This window comes from Oncorhynchus clarkii, chromosome 17, assembly GCF_045791955.1.
Source record: "Oncorhynchus clarkii lewisi isolate Uvic-CL-2024 chromosome 17, UVic_Ocla_1.0, whole genome shotgun sequence".
Lineage (NCBI taxonomy): Eukaryota > Metazoa > Chordata > Actinopteri > Salmoniformes > Salmonidae > Oncorhynchus > Oncorhynchus clarkii.
In genome coordinates, this window is record NC_092163.1 from 41,086,305 (window position 1) to 41,110,451 (window position 24,147).

At 43.4% G+C, this 24,147-nt stretch overlaps 1 protein-coding gene across 4 annotated transcripts in view; it reads right to left on the reverse strand.

Moving 5' to 3' along the window:
- LOC139370864 (plasma membrane calcium-transporting ATPase 1-like) overlaps positions 1-24,147 on the reverse strand; it is a 140,573-nt gene that overhangs the window by 3,831 nt on the left and 112,595 nt on the right. For 3 of the 4 annotated variants that reach the window (XM_071110685.1, XM_071110682.1, XM_071110683.1), the window contains 2 exons: positions 20,265-20,372; positions 10,058-10,240 (listed from right to left, as the gene is read on the reverse strand). In XM_071110685.1, the coding sequence (XP_070966786.1) occupies positions 10,058-10,240; positions 20,265-20,372 (291 nt within the window). Of the gene's footprint in view, positions 1-5,078; positions 5,290-10,057; positions 10,241-20,264; positions 20,373-24,147 lie in introns of all 4 variants that reach the window. The other variant, XM_071110684.1, reaches the window with a different exon arrangement.

Genomic DNA, 24,147 nt, shown 5'->3' on the forward strand with positions numbered 1-24,147 from the left:
AAATAGAGAAGGAGCACCGCAAAACAAATAGAGCACAAAAACACAGAATAATACTAAAATACCAACTTACGAGGTGGGAACACTTGATGATGACGGTGGACGGATATTTAGCAAGCATCAGGAGCACAACCACACAGCTACTTAATTCTACAACACCCCCCCCCCCCCTCCCCCAAACACCCTGACACATACAGTGCTATCTGAGGCTACAAGCTGCAGTCTCTTATCACTGTGACGCTAGGATGCACACCAACACACCAGCCTACACACAGCTACAGAACAGCACAGCTAGCTGGCAGCATCTCAATGTTCTTCAATGAATAAAGGGATGGAGGGAGATGCCTGTTGGGCTCCCTGGTTGACGACCAACGACGAGTGGGATATTTGGTGTGATAGGTGGAAGTGTGGTGAGGGAAAGTGCAGGAAGAGCTAGATGATGAGAAGACGTTGGTAGAGGGCATGAAAGGTTGACGCTGCAATGGGGGAAAAAACATGCACTTCATACACATAAAACACACACGCACAGTACACACTCAGCCTTTCACACAGAAACACGTATAGTACACACTCAGCCTTTCACACAGAAACATGTATAGTACACACTCAGCCTTTCACACAGAAACACGTATAGTACACACTCAGCCTTTCACACACAAACACACATGCTCAGCCTTTCACACACAAACACACTCAAAGATACTTATGAAGCTGATGGTACTCAACACTCCCTACAATAACTTAATTAGATTATAATCTGTACCACACCACAATGTCTCTCCGTCTAGTTGCCTACACCACCATTCAAAAGTTTGGGGTCACTTAGAAATGTCCTTGTTTTCCAAAACATACATGAAGGGAAAAGGAAACCCCACACTGCTCGATCGTATCACTGATCTTTAATAAGCTTATGTATCAGCCTCACGGCCTTCGTCAGAAGGCGGAAATGGCTCCAATTAAGCAGAGTCCACAGGGTATGGCATGGTGTTGCAAAATGGAGTGATAGCCTTCCTTCTTCAAGATCCCTTTTATTCTGTACAAATCTCCCATTTTACCACCACCAAAGCACCCCCTGACCATCACACTGTCTCCACCATGATTGACAGATGGAGTCAAGCACTCCTTCGGCATGTTTGAATTTTTTCTGCATCTCATGAATGTTCTTTGTGATCCGAACACCTCAAACTTGGATTTGTCTGTCCATAACACTTTTAACCAATCTTCCTCTGTCCAGTGTCTGTGTTCTTTTGCCCATCTTAATTTTTTATTTTTGTTGGCCAGTCTGAGATTTTTCTTTACAACTCTGCCTAGAAGGCCAGCATCCCGGAGTCACATCTTCACTGTTGACGTTGAGACTGGTGTTTTGCGGGTATTATTTAATGAAGCTGCCAGTCGAGGACTTGTGAAGCGTCTGTTTCTTAAACTAGACACTCTAATGTACTTGTCCTCTTGCTCAGTTGTGCACCGGGGCCTCCCACTCCTCTTTCTATTCTGGTTAGAGCCCATTTGCGCTGTTCTGTGTGGGGTAGTAGTACACAGCGTTGTACGAGATCTTCAGTTTCTTTGCAATTTCTCGCATGGAATAGCCTTCATTTCTCAGAACAAGAATAGCCTTACCTATTATTTGAAGAAATGTCTTTGTTTCTGGCCATTTTGAGCTGATGCTCCAGATACAAATGCCGATGCTCCAGATACTCAACTAGTGGAAAGAAGGCCAGTTTTATTGCTTCTTTAATCAGAACAACAGTTTTCAGCTGTGCTAACATAATTGCAAAAGGGTTTTCTAATGATCAATTAGCCTTTTAAAAGTATAAACTTGGATTAGCTAACACAACGTGCCATTGGAACACAGGAGTGATGGTTGCAGATAATGGGCCTCTGTACGCCTACGTAGATATTCCATAAAACATCTGCCGTTTCCAGCTCCAATAGTCGTTTACAACATTAACAATGTCTACACTGTATTTCTGATCAATTTGATGTTATTTTAAATGGACAAAAACAAGGACATTTCTAAGTGACCCCAAACTTTTGAACGGTAGTATGTGTGTGTGTGTGTGTGTGTGTGTGTGTGTGTGTGTGTGAGAGAGAACTAAGAAAAAATTAAAAAGGGTCAAATCCAATCATTTCCATTTCCACAGCATTCTCTGGCATGATGCGGCTGATTATGACGAGAAATGAGCTCTACTTTGGTGGACTGTATGCGGACCTCATCTCTACAGACTATCCAATCAGCATCCAACCTCTGATGATTCTTGATATTTAAATTCTTATTTCAGGCAGACTTCTCTGGCTATGTGTGTGTGTATGTGTTTAAGAGAGCATTGTGATGTCGAACAAAAGATATTTCCATTGCTCCATTTCCGTGCCAGGAAGAAAATAGTCACGCACGCACGCACGCACGCACGCACGCACGCACGCACGCACGCACGCACGCAGAAAGGAGGAGTAGAAAGAGACATACGAGTGGGAGAGGATGGAAACATACGCAGAGCGAGAGAAGCAAGAGATGAAGGAGGGCAACATGGGGAATAGTATCAGAGAAAACAGAGTGAAAGACAAATAAGAAAAAGAGCAAAAGGTTTGGGAATCAAGGCCTGCAGCAATTGGATCAGAAAGCGAAAGGAGAAAAGGTCATGGGTGAAAAAAAGACGTGATCATGTTAAACGACCACCATCCAGCAGCTCTAAATGTGTGCATAGATTGGGGATGGGGTCAGGGGTGAAAGGTAGAAGGTGACCGCTTGCCTCAATACCGCATGAGCCTTTAAAGCGGATACAAATTCCTATGAGTTACGGGTAAAAAAATAACAGCTACTTCAATTCCACTTTGTATTCTCAGTCTTACATGGCCTATTTAATATATTTAGATATTTTCCACACTGTATTCTTCAGTCCTAACCATCTTTTCTTTCTATAATCATATTCACACGTTTTCCAGAGACTTTAGTTCTAGTTTGCAAATCCGTTACCTGCACCACCTCTTCCTTTACTCCAGAACCCCAGTGTGTGACGAGTGTCTCTGCAACCTTGCCTCTTAAGCCCAGGGCTTTAAGTCCTCTAATATGGGTTTGTGTGTGTGCGCGTCTACATTTGTATATAGTTCTCTAGGTTTCTAAGTCCTCTCATATCCATCTGATCTCTGTGTGCCTCTCGTGTGAGCGTGTTGGCGGTTGCGAAGATACACCAGTGTACCACAGGCATCCATCCCCTTTTTTACATAACAAAATGTGGTAGAAATATATGGCTCTCTTTCTTCCCCATAAATCCCTTTTGGTGAGAAAAAAGCAGTGAGATGCAGAGGCTGTCATGGAGGAAGAAGTCAGCTCTGAGGTTGCCAGCCTTTAATTTTTTTTATTTTATAAAACACACACTGAGTCATAAGTCCTCCCTGAATAGCGGACTGACAGGGAGAGGGAGGAGAGAGAGGGAAGAGAAGAAGACAAAGACAGAAAGACGACAAGACGAGAGAGACGGAGAAAGAGAGATTGAGGGCAAAGGAGAAAGAAAGATGCATTTGAAGTAGAAAAACGAGAGGGCCTCATCCAAACATATGAGTTAGGGGGCAACTGGAGAAGAGAGACAGGGGGAAGGAGAGAGAAGGGAGTAGCTGCAGCATCTGTCAACCATCTCCCTGCAGCCCTCTGAGGGTGTGAGGGTGTGTGTGCGCGCGAGCGAGTGTGTGTGTTCGTGCGAGAGTGTGTGTGTGTGCGCGTGTGTCTCTCTCAGTACTCTGTTGCTGGGCAGACGGCATGTGTGTGTCTCGGAGGGGGGGAGGAAGTGCTGTGTCGTGGTGTGAGGAATGACGTCCCCCTTTTCTTCCCTCTCACCTCTCCATCCCTCCCTCTAGCAAAGGGCAAGGTCATCCCCCATCCCTCTGTCCCTCTCATCCGTACAGAGGAAGCTGCCTATCATATCTCACATGACTTAGCTCATCTCTCTTACTAAAACAGTCCAACACCATCACCGGAACTAATGGACTCTCTATACACTAACCACGCAGATGACTGCATGACTTCTGACACAGAATCAATCACTCACACACTCATTCAGTCATACACAGACTTTCTCCTTCTCCACACATGTATCCTCAGGGCTGGACATGGAGATGGCTGAGCTATCAGTGACCAACTGTGACCATAGCCCTTTAAGGTGCCCCGTGTGTCTTTAGTAACAGTTGGAGAGAAGGTAGAAGATACATGCTTTCTGATATGTTGCCACTGGAAGTAGAAAACAGGAATCTGAAAAATACTAAACACTGCTCACGCACCCACACACACACACACACACACACACACACACACACACACACACACACACACACACATACAGACAGAGAGTGACAGAGAGTGACAGAGAGAGAAGTGCTGAGGCAGCTCAGTAAATGGAGTGATGCACGGTTATTAGACAATGCAATTAACCCTTCGCTATTAACCCCCGTGAGACCTCATGGGCCCTGCCTCAGACAACAGCCTCTCAGATTAGGGCCTGCCTGCGGGATTTAACCTTTTCAGATTATACCCTATGTGAGATTAGCCAGTCCAATTATCTCTCTACCGAGGCCGCTGTATTGCCGGACAGCCAGGGAAATAAAATGGACGTCAGGATTCCAGATGATAGGATTTTCAGAGTTAGGACTGAGACAGATTTGGCTCTTTGTAATTCCTGACAATTATTTTAGGTTGATCTCGTCTCACGGCGAGGTCTCACCTGGGTTAATACATGCAGATCATATATTAGGAGTTTGGAGAACTCCAACCCCCAGGATGCACTGGGAAAGCCATAGGAAAGCCAGAGTGAACCGAGGAGAGAGTGAAACCGAGGAGAGAGTAAATAAAACAACGAGAGAGAAAGGGAACAAAGCAGACATAGAACAAGAGAAAGATAGAAAGACAATCATAGAGAGGAAGTAGTCAGCAGGCATCGGCAGGCTGTGGATGGGGTAATGACGGCATGTCAGCAATTCAATCAAGAAATCAAACAGTCAGTCATGCAGCATTCTGACTGGAGGAGAGGGAGGAGGAGGCGGCAGAGAAAAGATAGCTTGTTGTTAAGGGGTCGCCATCGCAACCGCTCACTCACTGCCTGCAGTGGAGGGGGAAGCAGCGGCGGCGGCTGCAGGAAGGGGCGGGGCCCCGGCAGAGTTGGCAGACAGGGAGGAAGAGGAAAGCCCTACGTGGGTGGGGCTAGAGACAGTTTTGGCGTCGTTGTGCTGGCTGACCACAGAGGGCTGGCGTCTCAATGCCCCCGGGACCGGAGCCTGACCCGTCTGGAACGTATAGACCACGTCCATCTGCAAACAACAGCCCACAGCATAGTCACAAGAAACAGAGAGACGTAGGGAGAGAAAGAAAGAGAGAAGGGGGCAAGGAGAGAGGGAGAGATAGAAAGAAGGGAGAGAGGAAAAGAGGAAGTGAACAGAGGAAGGGAAAGATAGCAGAAAGAAACATTGTATGGGCAGAGCAGACAGTGGTTATTGCACAAATTTAGAAAATCCCTAAATCGTTAGTTGGAAGGGACAGAACAGGGGATTGGAGAGATTGAGGAAGAGTGGAATGAATGGAGAGGGAGAGGACTGGAAGGCCTGCCACTGAATGAAAGGGGTAATATTTTGTGACAGAGGAAAAAGGCTGAGGGCACTGGTAGGAGCGAGGGAGGGAAACAAACGAAGACGGCAGAGAGTGTTCCTACAGGCGACTGATAAGTTTGGTGCAAAGTCGTCCTCCTCTTGCCAATTATGTCCTGGTTGTATTTGACTAACGAGCCGTGCTGACACACATACAACCTAACCACACAGCCCACCAGGATTAGACAGAGGGAAGGGAGGGGAGTCAGAGGGGCAGATAAGGACCTAATTACCTCACTGCCTCTCTCCATCACCCCCCCCCCCCACACACCTTTCTCCCACCTTTCTCCCTTCTATCCTCCCTCCCCAGGAGAAAGAGAGTGAGAAATGCTCGACTGCATCTCTTCCTTTATCAGTGTGATGGAGGGAGAAAGGGAGGATGGAGAGAGGACGGGAAGAGGGTGAGAAATAGGGAAATTAAACTGAGGAAGTGGAACGTCGGAATGGGAATTAGAATCCGTCTCGAACGACACAGAAACCAACTTGGAAGAAACTAATAAGAACGGTCAATTATGGCGTTGTGTCCCAGTAAATGAGGAACATTTGTCAACAGTCAAATATGTTATTCAGTTCTAAATCTACACACATACGAATAAATACCTTAAAACACAATATAAAAGACAAAACATCTATTTCTTTATTATTCTGGTCAACCGTATTGAGAGTCATTCCATCATTACAAAGTTAAGTTAATGGACAATAGCAGAGGGAGAGAGGGCTAAAGGACGAGAAGAGAGAGAGCAACCAATTCAAGAAGAGAGAAAGATTCAGAAACAAATGTGAGACGAAGAGTTGCATACTTCAGTTGAAGAAGAGGGTAGAAGGTTAGTCAGTTACAGGGTGCACAAACAGTATAGGCTTCTGGAGTGTGTGTGTGTGTGTGTGTGTGTGAGAGAGAGACAGAGAAAGAAAAAAGAGAGAGAAAGTGAGCGAGAGAGAAACAGACACTAGAGAGACAGGACTGGAGTCTTCCACAGCCCTGTAGATAATGAAATAGTTAAAAAGAAGAACGTTAAAGCAACCCACGTCCCTCCAGCCGCACCCCCAACGGCAGACCGAGAAAGACTGAACTCTTTTTTGACCCACTGTACGAGAGGGACGTATACATTTACATCCAAACAACACAACAAGCTAATCATCCTTCGCCCACTCTACAGGGGTTTTTGCTGCAGGTATGTTGTTTCAGCATTGTTTCAGCGTTAGCGAAGGCTAATGAGGCCCATAGGGACACAGAAATAGCCTCCGGACATGCTAGCGCTTATGATTGCCTATAGCTCACTCCTGTAGGAGGGGAGAGCAGCACTGCCGAACCAAAGCTCGGCTTCTGGAAACGTCTCCATAGGCCCACTTTATTGTAGCGTTCACGGCCTAGGAATCCCACTCACGGGGCCGAAGAAAGGACCCAACTTGGCCGATGCATTGTCGGGGAGAACGGGACCTTCTAAAACACACGGAGAGAGAGGAGGTATTCTAAAAAGGGGAACACCGGACACCTTTTAGGTTTGTTTTTGGGAAAACAACTCGAAAATAAACCATGACATTCTCTTCTGTTAGTTCTGAATGTTTCAAAGAATAAAAGCATTGTGTTTGGGACAAATCGTTCAATAAACCCTAAACCTCAACTGAATCTTGTAATGAACAATGTGGAAATTGAGCAAGTTGAAGAGACTAAACTGCTTGGAGTAACCCTGGATTATAAAAGCTGTCATGATCAAAACGTATTGATGCAACAGTAGCAAAGATGGGGAGAGGTCTGTCCATAATAAAGCGCTGCTTTGCTTTCGAAACATCCCCATCAACAAGGCAGATCCAACAGGCCCTAGTTTTGTTGCAGACGGACTACTGTCCATTCGTTTGGTCAGGTACAATTGGCCCAGAACAGCGCAGCATGGCTGGCCCTTAAATGTACACGTAAAGCTAACATTACTAATATGCATGTAAATCTCTCCTGGCTCAAAGTAGATGAGAGATCGACTTCATCACTCCTTGCGTTGACTTGTCGAATGCACCGAGCTGTCCGTTTAAACTACTAGCACACAGTTTGGACACCCATGCACACCCCAGAAGACATGCCAGAGGTCTCTTCACAATCCCCAAATCCAGAAGAGTATATGGGGGGGGGGGGGTGCACAGTACTACATAGAGCCATGACTACATGAAACTCTATTCCAAATGAATTAACTCATGCTAGCAGTAAAATGAGAGAAAGAAGAGATAAAAATACACCTTATGCAACAGCGGGGACTGTGAAGAGACACAACGTTGCATTTTGTATTGTAGATATGTGACAGTAGAGTGGTGGCCTGAGGGCACACACTTAATCTGTTGTGAAATGTATTGTAACATTTGTAATTATATAGAACTGCCTTAATTTGGCTGGACCCCAGGAAGAGTAGCTGTGAAATCTGGTGGGCATGGGAGTGGTGCCATCTCTACCGCACTGTGTGTGTGTGTGTGTGTGTGTGTGTGTATGTATGGAGACAATGGACCTCGGCTTCCTCTCCACCTCCATTAGTCTTGCCACTCTGATTTCTTTAAGCAGTGGTGGCGCATGCAACAAATTTCCCGCAATTCTACATGGAACCAAGAGACAATTCTGCAGTGTGAAAGCTAGTTTCTTGAAATTCCGCACATTTTACCATTACCTTTTTTTGCTATCCATGTGCCTCAAATATGAAAGTGCCCCGTTCCATGACATTTTGGGGAATTTCAGATTCACCCTGACTGTGTAGATTTTATTCTGGAGGCTGTTAGTTCTCAAAGATGATCTAATAAATATATAGGTCCATTATCTTTTCTACATACTTTATATCTGGTTGTAGTCAATTAAATTTACACTGAAACTGTTTTACCATCACAAAATGTATTAAATGCAACACACACACACGTCAAAAGTTTGGACTTTTCTATGTATGTGACCACCCCGGGGGTGTGTATGTGTCTCCTTCCGATACACCCACAGAGGAAACCCAGTGGAGTCCCCTGGCAGTTAAAGGGTGTGTGTGTGTGTGTCCCACTACATAAGGCAATTGGAGACCTGGTGAAAAGCTCTATTTGAATACAGTCTCTAAATATAAGCTAGCCAATGGTGTGTGTGTGCGCAACAGGCAGTAAGTGTGTTTCTGCTCCCCATCTCCCATCACAGTAAGTCTCTTCAACCCCAAGGCTGTGTACACTGAGATAGTTGGAGAGAGGAAGAAAGCGAGAAAGGGAGGGAGCGAGAGAGGGAGGGAGCGAGAGAGGGAGGGAGGGAGCGAGAGAGAGGAAGCGAAAGCGAGCGAGACGATCCTTTGTAGCAGCAACAGCAGTATTAGTATGATCCTGAGAGTCATCCATTATAACTCTCCATCAGGTTATATAGAGATATGTCTAGTTGTGTTGGTGGGTAGTGACTATCGCTAAAGGCAGGCCTCCAGTGTGTCTGAGGCGGGTCTCCACTCCCCCACCTGGGGGCCCAGAGCTACTGACACCTTACATCCCAGGGCCCATATTTACAAAGCGTCTCAGGAGTGCTGACGTAGGATCAGCTCCCCTCTATCCATATAATCGTATTCATTGTGATCGAAAAGGCATAACTGATCCGAGATCAGCTACTACCCTGCAACACTTGATACATACAGCCCCCTGGTATCTGATCTCCTCTTGATATTACCCATCAGGATCCTGACTCCCAACCCACCATTTTAGGGATCACTTAGTTAGAGAGCTATCCAGCTAAGGGGTGACAAGTTAGACAGTAGAGACAGAGGTGGCATAGTGACAGGAAATCAAAGCCCAGACATCAGACTCTGTCACAGACTCTGTGGTCTCCCTCAGACAATAACACACACCTGTCTTTCTTCACAGGAGGCAGCAGCAAAACACATCCCAGAGAAAAACCCTTACTTAAAACGCTTAACTTTCAGAGAGACTTAGAACTAGCCTGGGTACCAGTCTGTTTAGCTGGCATTCCACTCCTTGTACTCTGTGTCATTGCGAAATCTTTGGCACATGACACAGATTAGAATGACTGAATTTAAAAAAGTACCAGCACAACAGTTATCAAAATGGTCACGGTGAAGAAATATGTTGTCTTATTCTTCCCCTTGGAGAACAGACAGCAGGTTAAAGCTCTTCACAACAGGGAGGACAAGGGGGAAGTATATCCCTCCTCTCATCACAATGCAGTGCTTCTGTAGCTCTTCTCATCTCTTCTCGGTCTTTACCTGTGAACGCTGGCGAGGGGAGAGATGGGAGAAAGGGGAGGGAGAGAGGTGGGGGAGAGAGGGAGAGGAATATCCAACCCTGTCAACCCCTTATAGATGGTCTTCTCCTCTCTTCTCCTCCTCCTATACCTGCGGAACCCCTGGAGGGGACTGGAAGGAAAAGAGGGAGATAGAGAGGGGCTGCTAAAGCGAGAGCAGGTGATGGTAGTTGAGGACCCCCTGGTGCGTACCTGAGTCTGGATGCGGTTGAGTCCCCTGAACCAGAGGACCTGTCCCCTACGGAGCTCCATCTCAGCATGGTCAATCTCATCATCCCCCTCGTTCATCTCGTTTTCGGGAACATCCTCCTTATGGGTGCCGTGGCCAGCCTCCTTGAGGAACTTCAGGCGGTGGGTGGGGATGGCTGTGATCAGCTGGAGGAGAGAGGAAGAGAGAATGTTTGAATAAACAGTAGGAGTAGTTATACACCCTCTAATGACGCTGTGTGATTGTACTGGGGAACGGTCGAGATCATCTGGGAAGAAAGAGAGCAGTGCACATGAGAACAGTCAATTTGGTGCATTAACATTCAGAGCCACATACAGTGCCTTCAGAAAGCATTCACACTCCACAACTTTTTCAGGAGAGTAAAAGTGTGCTTAACAAGTACCATAATATGCTTCATGGACTCACTCTGTGTGCAATAATAGCGTTTAACATTATTTTGAAATGACTACACCATTTCGGTACCCCGCACATACAATTATCTGTAAGGTCCCTAAGTCGAGCAGTGAATTTCAAGCACAAATTCAACCACGAAAACCTGGGAGGTTTTCCTATGGTTCGCAAAGAAGGGCATCTAGTAATTGTACACTTTGGATGGTACACACCCAGTCACAACAAAGACACAGGTACCCTTCCTAAATCAGTTGCCAGTGAGGACGGAAACCACCCAAGGATTTCACCAGGAGACAAATGGTGATTTTAAAACAGTTAAAGAGTTTAATGGCTGAGATAACAGAGGATGGCTCAACAACCTTGTAGTTACTCCACAATACTAACATAAATGACAGAGTGAAAAGGAAGCCTGTACAGAATACAAAATATTCCAAAAACATGCATCCTGTTTGCAATAAGGCAGTAAATTAAAACTGCAAAAAATGTGGCAAAGAATTATTACTTTATGTCCTGAATGCAAAGTGTAATATTTGGGCCAAATCCAACAACACACCACTGAGTACCACACTTCATTTTTTCATGAATGGTGATGGCTGCATCATGTTATGGGTAAATCTTGTAATTGGCAAGGACTAGGGAGTTTTTGAGGATAAAAAGAAACGGAATGGAGCTAAGCACAGGCAAAATCCCAGAGGAAAACTTGGTCCAGTCTGCTTTACAACAGACACTGGGAAACAAATTCACCTTTCAGCAGGACAATAACCTAAAACACAAGGTCAATTATTCACTGGAGTTGCTTACCAAGATGACGTTGAATGTTCCCGAGTAGCCTAGTTACAGTTCTGTCTAAAATCGTCTTGAAGATCTATGGCAAGACTTGAAAATGGCTGTCTAGCAATGATCAACAACCAATAATAAAGAATAAATGGGCAAATATTGTACAATCCAGGTGTGCAAAGCTGTTAGACTTACCCAGAAAAACTCACAGCTGAAATCGCTGCCAAAGGTGATTCTAACATGCATTGACTCAGAAGATTGAATACTTATCTAATCAAGATTAGTTTTATATTCCATTTATTTAAACAAATATTTATAATTTTTCTTCCACTTTGACAGAGTATTTTGGGTAGATCGTTGAACAAAAATGACAAAGCAATTTTATTCCCACTTTGTAACACAAACAAATGTGGAAAACGTCAAGGGGTGTGAATACTTTCTGAAGGCACTGTATATACACTCCCCTATGTATTTATTTGGACAGTGAGGCTAAAACCCTTAATGTCTCTATAGTCAACGATTTTAGAATTGAGATCAAAAGTACGGTGTTACTTTCCCCATTTCACCTTTTATTTGAGAGCATGTTTTATCGTTTAGAAACAAATGCACTTTAATCGAGTCGTTTCAGATGCACACAGATCATGCCCCCAAAACCTGTCACCTAGGGCTGTCACACTGGCAGTCATGAGTCAAGACCGCAGTAAAAATTCCACTTGGCCGTTGAGTCACGGTAATCTCCTCTTATGCACATGGTAGTAGTACCTAACTCGCTAACAATCGTCAGGTCAGTAATGGCCTGGCACTCATGCCTCTATTGTCCCTCAAACCATATTGACATCAATGCAAAAGCAATCGAAAATCACATCAAAAACACGTATCAAAACTGTATGCATTTAAAAAATTAAAAAAACTCGCCTCACTGTGATTGATCAATTTGAAGAAAGAAATTCTACAACAGGTTGAAACTGAGTAGAAAACATGGTCATTGTGAACGTTGTTTCAAAGCCTAACACAACAACCTGGACAGTGCTTTCTAAGGTGATAATTAATTAAAAACACCATATGCATGTTAAGAGTTTAAGCATAGGCTTATATATGAGCCCAGGTCGAAAGAAAAACAGAATTAAAAGAATGATTGTGATATTATACAATTACATAGCCTACACATATTAAGCAAGGCAGAAAAACAGATTTAACATCTTTGGTTTATAACTGGTAGCCTAAATTGAACAAATTCAGAGTGAGCCTAAAATTAGGCCGAGTGTGAATTTGTACTTGATTTTGAATAGCCTAGTAATAGGGCATTTTTATATTCCATAAATAATAGGCTGACACATTACCTTTAACATTACCTATAACTACAGAATATGTCCTTCAGTCCTTTCTCAAGCGGGCAGAAGAGGGTGTGTCAACAGTTAAATGTTTAGTTGTGAAAACATATTACTATTGATGTGCCCGGATAGACTTCGCTTAGTTTCCCAAACTAAGCACTGGGTAGCTGCAGGAACAGAGTTGGAGAGCCCATGGGATACAGAGTTTGGGCTGAATATCACCTGTTGTTGGTGAGAGGCTGCATGCTCCTCAAACAGTGGTTGATGCATGAAGTGAAATAACCGGAATAACCTACCTAACATGAGTGAAAAATGAACCAGCTGGAAAGTGGCCTCCATTCGCTAATGGAGTGCATACTGATGACATGTGTTTTTTCACCTGCCCCTGTTCCTGCCAATTTGACAATGGACCACTCTAAATATCTAACTAATTTGACCTTTCAGCAAAGACCAGATTCAATTGAGAATAGACTGATGAGTGAAAATGTGATCACTTGGAGAACAGCATGTACAGCCTGAGGCAAGGAACAGAGTGCAAGATTTTTTTTGCAACTTTCTCATATCAAATCAAACTTTTTGTCACCTGCACCAAATACAACATGTATTTGGTGCATGTAGACCTTACTGTGGAACGCTTACTTACAAGCTCTTAACCAACAGTGCAGTTCAAAAAAAAAAGTTTTTCCCAATAAACTAAAGTAAAAAAATAATAAAAAGTAACAAAATAATGAGGCTATATACAGGGGGTATCAGTACCGAGTCAATGTGAGGGGGTACAGGTTAGTCGAGGTAATTTGCACACGTAGGTAGGGGTGAAGTGACAATGCATAGATTGTAAACGGCGAGTAGCAGCAGTGTAAAAAACTAATGGGGGGGGGGGGGTTAGAAGCTGTTAAGGAGTCTTTTGATCCTAGAATTGTCTCCCTGGTACCGCTTGCCGTGCTGTAGAAAAAAACAGTCTGTGTACAGGCCGTACACACTACCCTCTGTAGCGCCTTAGATGCAGAGCAGTTACCATACCAGGCGTTGATGCAACCCGTCAGGATGCTCTCAATGGTGCAGCTGTAGAACTTTGAGGATCTGGGGACCCATGCCAAATCTTTTCAGTCTCCTGAGAAGGAAAAGGTGTTGTTGTGCCGTCTTCACGACTGTTTTAGTGTGTTTGGACCATGAAAGTTCATTGGTGATGTGGACACCAAGGAACTTGAAACTCTCGACCAACTCCACTACAACCCCGTCAATGTTAATGGGGCCTGTTCGGTCCGCCTTTTCCTGTAGTCCACGATCAGATCCTTTGTCTTGCTCACATTGAAGGAGAGGTTGTTGTCCTGGCACCACACTGTCAGGTCTCGGACCTCCTCCCTATAGGCTGTCTCATCGTTGTCGGTGATCAGGCATACCACTGTGTTGTCAGCAAACTTAATGATGGCGTTGGAGTTGTGTTTGGCCACGCAGTCGTGGGTGAACAGGGAGTACAGGAGGGAACTAAGCACACACCCCTGAGGGGCCCCAGTGCTGAGGAGCAGCATAGCAGATATGTTGCTGCCTACCCTTACCACCTGGGGGTGGCCCGTCAGGAAGTCCAGGATCCAGTTTCCACATTCACTTTTAACAAGGCACACCTGTTCGTTCATTGAAGATCATTCTAGGTGAAGCTGGTTGAGAGATTGCCAAGAGTGTGCAAAGCTGTCATCAAGGCAAAGGCTGGCTACTTTGAAAATCTCAACTATAAAATATATTTTGATCACTAACACTTTTTGATTCCATATGTGTTATTTCATAGTTTTAATGCCTTCACTATTATTCTACAATGTAGAAAATAATAAAAATAAAGAAAAACCCTTGAATGAGTAGGTGTCCAAACTTTTGACTGGTACTCTATATGCAGAAACACGTTTAATTGGAGAACCATCTAATGAGTGAACATGCAAAACATTCTTATGAGACTTTTAAAACATACATTCTATTCCCCCCCCCCCCCCCCCCCCCCCAATAAGCACAAGTTTCAAAATCAGTAAAGGATTCCTGCATAGCTATAAAATCTGACTGTAGTTTTGACACAGTCAGATCAACAGTCAAGGAAATAGCATACATAATAGTATCACCTGCATATAGATTAAGTTTACCATTTTTACCAGATTGACCAACAGTGTTTATATAAATAGTGAAGAAAACAGGTCCTAAAATTGACCCCTGTGGTACACCTTTATGTAGCAAGAAATTCAGACTCAACCCCATCAATCACGATGGCCTGAGTTCTGTCACAAAGATAATCATAAAACCATGAACAGGCATCAGAACTCAGGCCTATCTAGGACAACTTAGTCAATAAATACAGCATGATCAACAGTATCAAAAGCTTTTGACAGGTCCACAAACAAAGCAGCACTTTTCATTTTAGTGTCTAAAACACTGACAAGATCATTAACAACTAAAGAGGTTGCTGTCATAGTGCTATGTCCAGGCCTACACCCGGATTGGTTTACATTAAAAATACATTTCTCAGATAAAAAAAGAGAAAAGTTGTATATTTACCAAGATTAGAGAATCTTAGCTGGACAAGAAAGTCTTGAAATGGGCCGATAATTATTAAGATCACTACTATCGCCTCACTTATGGAGTGGCAGCTCAAAAGCTGATTTCCATACTGATTTCCTGATAACAATATTAAATAAAAAATGAGGGTTATTGAGCCAACATTGATGGGCGCTGCACACTCTAGCAGACCAGGATCCAATTGGTCGCCCCCTGTGGATTTATTGTTGTCTGTTGCTAGCAAAGCATCCAGGACTTATTTTTTAAATAGCCTAAAAGATGATAATTCAGCAAATTTCTCCTATCAGCATCCAACCCAATATAATTTAGAATAGAATGATAAAATTCTACATCAACCTAGGTCCTTTACAATTTTTCAAGTCACATGGAAACTCCAGCTCAAACAAGCTATGCTCAATAGGCGGTTGCAGGCCCTGTCTGATGGTTGACATTGAAATAGTTGGTATGGCTATACGTTTGCATAGAACTGCACCATTTGGTCTATCCCCATTAGTAACAGAGGAAGGAGAAGAAATTGGAGATACTTTCCCAAGGTTAGCGCCATAGGGTCTGAGGCCGCAGCTGATGTCAATATGAGGAACTCAGAGTAACCAATGATGGAATGTTATAAACTGACTTCCATGGGCTTTGGTTGCTATTGCGCAACAGCCCAAGCCCTCTACGTGATTTGAAAACCGAGGGGGTATTCAAGTTTATGGAATTCTCATTTGAACTAAAAGCACTGGGTGAGCAGACCACATACTCCTCTCTTGAGCTAACAATAGCAGAACTAAGAGGAATTCAAACTAATGGGTACAAGATTACAACTGACAACACCCCCAACAGTAACGCTTAGAGAGGATGGGAGATATGAGTGGGGCTTGGTACGTCTCGGAGTCAATATCTTAACACGGCCTTGAAAGATCGGGTCCAGGCTCCGAGATGGTTTGGGTGGAGTACATCATCCCTGTAGAGTATCTTTTGTTACCAAAAAGTGTCAAAATTGTCAATAAAAGTTAGGCCATGTGAGTAAGACTTTTAAACAGGTTAACATTCACAATGCCGCAGGGCCAGATGGATTATCGGGATGCATACTCACAAGCATACACTGACCAGCTGACAAGTGTCTTCACTGACATTTTCAACATCTCCCTGATGCTGTCTGTAATACCTACATGTTTCAAGCAGACTACCATAGTCCTTGTGCCCAAGAACGCCAAGGTAACCTGTCTAAATTAATATCACCCCATAGCCCTCACATCTGTATCCATGAAATATTTTGAAGGGCTGGTCACGGCTCACATCAACACCATCTTCCCAGACACCCTGGACCCACTCCAATTTGCATACCGCCCCAACAGATCCACAGATGGGGCAATCTCTATTTCCCATCCACACTGCCCAACGCCTATGTGAGAATGCTGTTCATTGACTACAGCTCAGCCTTCAACACCATAGTGCCCTCCAAGCTCATCACTAAGCTAAGGACATTGGGACTAAACATCTCCCTCTGCAACTGGATCCTGGACTTCCTGATGGGCCGGCCCCAGGTGGTGAGGGTAAGCAACAACACATGCGCCACTGTGACCCTCAACACGTGTCCCCTCAGGGGTGCTTGCTTAGTCTCCTTCTGTACTCCATGTTCACCCATAAATGTGTGGCTGTGTACAAATCCAATACCATCATTAAGTTTGCTGAAGACAACGGTGGCAGGCCTGATCACCGACGACCATGAAACAGTCCATAGGGAAGAGGTCAGAGACCTGTTAGCGTGGTGTGAGGACAACAACCTTGCACCACACAAAGGAGCTGATCACGCCCACATTTACATTGAAGGGGCTGTAGTGGAGCTGGTCGAGAGCTTCAAGTTTCTCAGTGTACTCATCCCTAAGGATCTATCATGGTTCACACACAACACAGTCGCGAAGGCACGACAACGCCTCTTCCCCCTAAGAGGACTGAAAAGATTTGTCATGGACCCTCAGATCCTCAAAGGGTTCTACAGCTGCACCATTGAGAGCATCTTGACTAGCTGCATCACAGCTTGGTATGGAAACTGCTTGGCATCTCTAAGGCGCTATAGAGGGTACTGTGTATGGCTGGGGCCGAGCTCCCTGCCATCCAGGACCTCTATACCAGGCGGTGTCAGAAGAATGCCCCAACAATTGTCAAAGACTCCAGCCTCCCAAGTCATAGACTGTTCTCTCTGCTACCACGCGCCACCAAGTCTGAAACCAACAGGACCCTAAACAGCTTCACCACCAAGTCATAAGACAGCTAAATAGTTAGTTAAATAGTTAACCTAATAACTACCCGGACTATCTGCATTTACCCTTTTTGCACTAATTATATGTTCATATGTACCTCAACTACTTTGTAGACCTGCACATCGACTCCGTACCCCATGTACAGTACATAGCTAAGTTATCGTTACTCACTGTGCATTTATTTATTTATTACTTTTTAAAATTATTTCTCCATTTTCTTTCTCTCTGCATTCTTGGGAAGGGTTTTCTACACCTGTTGTTTACGAAGCATGTAATGAATAGAATTTGATTTGAGTATACCATTAAAGAGCTCGGACTTGAAAATAACACCTTGTCTGATCTAAATGTAATGTAATCGGTCCACTGGTTTCTCCTCCCATCATATTTCTTGGCAGGCTCATGCATTAATAATGTTTCATATGAACTTACAGACTGTACAAAAAGATTCCTAATATTAAGTTGCACCCACTTTTGCCCTCAGAACAGCCTCAATTCATCAAGGCATAGACTCCACAAGGTGTCGAAAGTGTTCCACAGGGATGCTGGCCCATGTCGACTCCAATGCGTCCCACAGTTGTGTCAAGTTGGCTGGATGTCCTTTGGGTGGTGGAGCATTCTTGATACGGTTGAGCGTGAAAAACCCAGCAGAGATGCAGTTCTTGACACACTCAAACCGTTGTGCCTGGCACCTACTACCATACCCTGTTCAAAGGGATTCAAATATTTAGTCTTGCCCACTCACCCTCTGAATGGCACATTCAATCCATGTCTCAGTTGTCTCAAGGCTTAAAAATCATTATTTAACCTGTCTCCTCCCATTCATCTACACTGATTGAAGTGTATTTAACAAGTGACATCAATAAGGGATAATAGCTTTCACCTGGTCAGTCAATATCATGGAAAGAGCAGGTGTTCCTAATGTTTTGTATACTCAGTGTATATCGGTTCAGTAACTCAATTAAATTAATGGTCTGAAATTCATTAATTTAAAGCATTCCCTCCATTTTTTCCAGCAATAATGCCACTTAAGCCAAGCAAGGTCATTTCCCAGGCCCAAACTGAAGAAAGGGTTGTCCACAGAGAACTTACTAAATTACTGTAATTCTATGGTGTTGTCAGCATAGAGATACATGGGCCTCCCAAGTGGCGCAGGGGTCTAAGGCACTGCATCGCAGTGCTAGCTGTGCCACTAGAGATTCTGGGTCGAGTCCGCGACCGGGAGACCCATGGGGCAGAGGACAAATTGTGGAGGGCAATTGGCCCAGCAACGTCCGGGTAAGGGGAGGGTTTGGCCGGCAGGGATGTCCTTGTACCATCGCGCACTAGCCACATATGTGGCGGGTCGGGCGCAGTGCACGCTGACACGGTTGCCAGGTGTATCGTGTTTTCTCCGCCACATTGGTGTGGCTGGCTTCTGGGTTAAGTGGGCATTGTGTCAAGAAGCAGTGTGGTTGGTTTGGTTGGGTTGTGTTTTGGAGGACGCACTGCTGTCGACCTTCGCCTCTCCCGAGTCCGTACGGGGGTTGCAGCGATGAGACAAGACAAACTACCAATTGGATACCACGAAATTGGGGTAAAACAAGAAATAAAGAAAAATACATTTCAATGACTATTTATATTGAATGGTTCTAGTTAATTAAGTGGTTGCTAGCCAGTTTGTCTTCATGTGACTGTTTTTAAGACATGGGTTGGTTAAGCAGAGAGATATGGTAGGATTCCCCAACTGGTAGCCCGCGGGTGGTTTTATTTGGCCACCAAAGTTCGGAGCAAAAATAAATAAATAAAATATTTTTTAATTTTTTTTTTATTGTTCATTGTTGGACATAAAAGACTGTAAAAACACCAGGAAACCAGCTCCAGGTGATTTTAATTTAAGACATCTGTTCCCAATTATTCCTGTGTGTAATAGAGAGACACATGCCATTTGGGATGCAGCCTAAAACAAACTGCAGTGTCAGTAGAAGGGTGTCAAACTTTCTTGCTGTATCATTCCTTAGGGTGGAGATATAGATACTAAGGTAATGCAGTGCCGCGTTATGTTCTCTTGTCTGCATTTCAAACAAGGTACGCTTATGTAACAAGTCATGATGACTCAAATTCATTTAGTCACCTCTGAACGATTATGCTTTCAAAGACTCCCACACACAGACAAACACAGAAATGTATATGCATGCACGTACACATGCTGGAGGGCATCATCATGTAATATTTTAAAATGGGTGATTCAAGCCCTGAATGCTAATTGGCTGACAGCCGATTAATTATAGGTGGATACAGGGAGACTTACACTAGCTTGTTCTACCTGGTTTTACAGAGAGATCTCTCTCTCTCCGCCTCCTAGCTGAATTCAGTGTGGGGAAGCTCGTCTTTGAGGGTACATCTCCTGTCTATAGACAGTATGAGATCTCTTTCTCTGTATATATGAGTCTGTGGGTGTGAGTGTGTAGGTGTAAAGTGAGAAGAGCGTGTGTCTTTGAATGTGTGTGTGTGTGAGTTCATGCAGATGGAGAAGTGTGTGTGCGTGTCTTTGAACATGTGTGTGTGTGTGTATGTGTATGTGTATGTGTGTGTGTGTGTGTGTATATATATATATATATATATATATATATATATATATATATAGATAGTCGCAGAGGGAGTATTGTGCTGGGTTCTCGTCCTCTGGGGTGTGGGCAAATGTGGGCCATGCTGCTTTCATGTGCGCCAGCGCTCATTACCACAGTGACGTATGTGATGGTAACCATGGAATGCAACTGCTTTGTGTTCCTGAACCCGCCTCAACTTAGCAACAGTTCACTTGCACCTATAGTACCAGCTGCCCCACGCACACACACACGCACGCACACACAGAGATTGTTTGTGTGTCTTACCTGTCCCCAGAGCAGCTCTCCCACTCCAATGAAGACACACCAGAGCCACTGGTCAATGCTCAGAGCCGTGCAGGAAAAGGGCTTTCCTCCAAACTGGACAATGACAATCTGAGACAGAGACACAGAGTGAGTGTGTGTACCTGTAGATCTAATATACACTAATACAGATGGAGAAACCGTGTGTGTAAGAGAGAGTGCCATGTGGTGTGTGTATGCCTGGTTGTGTTTGAGTTCGTTTTAGTCCTCATTTGGACTAATATTCCAGAGTGCTGACACATAAAAGTGCAATTTATAATACAATCACATGTTCACATGTGTTCACTGTTACAAACAGACATACACTGACGTATTGACCAGATAAATACTCTTGACAGTCTGAAAAGATAGATTGATAGATCTACCCTAGTCTGCACAACCTTCCAATTTAGTATATTTAAATTGTTCTAAAGTATTGTTTGAATTTATAAAGTATATTGAAAGGTTTCTGGTTTGCTCAGATTAATTTATCTATTTCTTCATTGCTCTGAATCAAAATGTTATTTAGCCTATTTCTCTTTTCTGCCAGAATGGCTCAGATGGTGGACAATCTATTCCTAGTATTGACTGAACGTTTGGCTCTTAACAACTGAATACTTAATAAGAAGTAGACCAATGCAGCTGCCCTGCGGTACTTCACTGTCTAAAGCATGAGGGAAAGAAAACGACCAATTGATCAAGGCGGACTGTTTTCTGACCGTTAGATATGACTGTACCCAATTCAACACTGCCTCCTTAAACCCATGGTGCAATATTTTTGTCCAAATTATTTCATGATCTGAAATCTACAAATATTACAACCTAGCATTGAGCCAATGGTTAGTCATGTCAACCAATGCAGTGGTTGTGGATTGGTTTTTGCGATAAGCATGCTGATCGGCTGTGATCAGATCATTATTTTCCATGTACTCCCATATTTGTCTACTCACAATACCCTCCAAAATCTTACTGAGTGAAGGGAGTTGACTGATTGGTTGACTATTGGAAGGAATAATGTGTTTTTTGTATTTGTTATGTAACCTTTATTTAACTAGGCAAGTCAGTTAAGAACAAATTCTTATTTACAATCATGGCCTACACCGGTCAAACTCGGACGACGCTGGGAATCCCAATCACGGCCGGTTGTGATAGAGTCTGGATTTGAACCAGGTTGTTTGTAGTGACGCCTCTAGCACTGTGATGCAGTGTCTTGGACCACTGAGCCACTTGGTAGCCCCAAATGGATGGACATTTCCCAAGGTTCCAAAGAAACCCCCAAAGATTGTGACCAATCAAATATGTATTTCAGTGGAGCTGCAATCTGGGGAGCAGCACAGCAAAGTAAAAAAATGTCCATAAGATCATAACCTGTAGATTTGCCATTTGGTATAGAAGTTTTTTATTTATTTGAGAAAACACCTCACCCAGGTCATCATCAATCCATGGAGATGGATGAGCCCCAACTGTACTCTTTCTTACTGGGGCATGATGGTCCATTACCCCAGTGAGCAAATCAATAAAACATTCTGTAGCGTGATTTAAATCATCCTCTAGATAAGTCCGCTCCCAGGGTACAGCAGCCAAATCATTTTAAAATTGCTCATGATTTAAAACATATTTTTTCCCTCTTGACCACAATCTTTGGGGGTTTCTTTGGAACCTTGGTGTTCATGGTTATGGTCACAATATTATAGTCTATCCAGCCGACAGGCATTGATCTGGCCTCTAAGCATTGCAATGGTATATTATAGAATATCAGATCAATGCATGTGTCAGAATAGTGACACGTCTTGGTTGACGATCTAGTAGTGTCATTAAGCATTTGCTTCAAACCACAGCTCTCAGCATCTCTCAATCATTTTGTTATATTTGAATTATTCTGATCCAATTTATATAAAATCCCTAAGATAAATATATCTCTGTTACTATGTGTGGCCTGGTCAAACCCAGTGCCTATGTCATCCAGATAAGACACCTTTGAGCTAAGAGGTCTGTACACACATCCTATCAATTTGGGTGCCTGGTGAGGCAGATTTACGAGGCTATAGTGTATCTATTTGACATACATTAAGGTCATCCCTAGGGCTGTGGAGGTCACAAAATATTGTCTACCGGTGATTGCCAAGCAAATAATTGTCAGTCTCACGGTAATTGATCGTTAATTAGCATAAACACACTTAGCATCTCCTGGCTTCCAGCCTATAAGCCACTGATGCAGACCTTCGTAACATACATTTTCCTGATCTGGCTATGCCATATGGCTGTGGGCTACGCTAGTTCATTTAGTAGACCAGATTTGGATAGAATTCCATGGCATTATTTTATAGTATGAAGAATACAAGTGAACAAAGCTGAATAAAATAGGAATTTGAGGGAGTGCGCACATCCGGCTATACTGTGTTGAGCGATTAACAAAGAAATAGGTCACCCTATAGGCTTAATTTAGAGTTCTTAATGTAACTTGTTCTACAAACGTTGGGCTGTATGTTTTGATTCTTAATACATTGTAAAGCTGCATGATGCGACTAATGATGATTTGAAAGGTAGGTCTTGAAATGCATCCACAGGTACACTTCCAATTGGCTTAAATGATGTCAATTAGCCCTATCAAAAGCTTCTAAAGCCATGACAATTTTCTGGAATTTTCCAAGCTGTTTGAAGGCTTAGTACATCTTAGTTTATGTACATTTCTGACCCACTGGAATCGTGATACAGTGAAATAATCTGTCTTTAACCTCTTGAACCTCTGGGGGCAGTATTTCATTTTTGGATGAAAAACTTTCCCGTTTTAAGCGCAATATTTTGTCACGAAAAGATGCTCGACTATGCATATAATTGACAGCTTTGGAAAGAAAACACTCTGACGTTTCCAAATCTGCAAAGATATTGTCTGTGAGTGCCCCAGAACTGATGCTACAGGCGAAACCAAGATGAAACTTCAAACAGGAAATTAGCAAAATTTCTGAGGCGCTGTTTTCCATTGTCTCCTTATATGGCTGTGAATGCGACAGGAATGAGCTTACACTTTCTGCCGTTTCCCCAAGGTGTCGGCAGCATTGTGACGTATTTGTAGGCATATCATTGGAAGATTGACCATAAGAGACTACATTTACCAGGTGTCCGCCTGGTGTCCTGCGTCGAAATTGGTACGCAAACGCCAGGTGCAAGTATTTTTCCATTTGATAGAGAGGAGAAACCAGACTTCCACGAACGTTATATCATCGAAGATATATGTGAAAAACGCCTTGAGGATTGATTCTAAACAACGTTTGCCATGTTTCAGTCGATATTATGGAGTTAATTTGGAAAAAAGTTCGGCGTTTTGATGACTGAATTTTCGTTTTTTCTTGGTAGCCAACCGTGATGTACAAAACGGAGCGATTTCTAATACACAAAGAATCTTTTTGGAAAAACTGAACATTTGCTATCTAACTGAGAGTCTCATTGAAAACATCCGAAGTTCTTCAAAGGTAAATTATTTTATTTGAATGCTTTTCTTGTTTTTGTGAAAATGTTGCCCGCTCAATGCTACGCTAAATGCTACGCTAGCTATCAATACTGTTACACAAATGCTTGCTTTGCTATGGTTGAAAAGCATATTTTGAAAATCTGAGATGACAGTGTTGTTAACAAAAGGCTAAGCTTCAGAGCTAGCATATTTATTTCATTTCATTTGCGATTTTCATGAATAGTTAACGTTGCGTTATGCTAATGAGCTTGCGGGGATAATTACACTCCTGGATACAGGTTTTTTTGGTAGCCAAAAACAAAACAGAGCGATTTCTAATACACAAATAATATTTTTGGAAAAACTGAACATTTGCTATCTAACAGAGTGTCCTCATTGAAAACATCTGAAGTTCTTCAA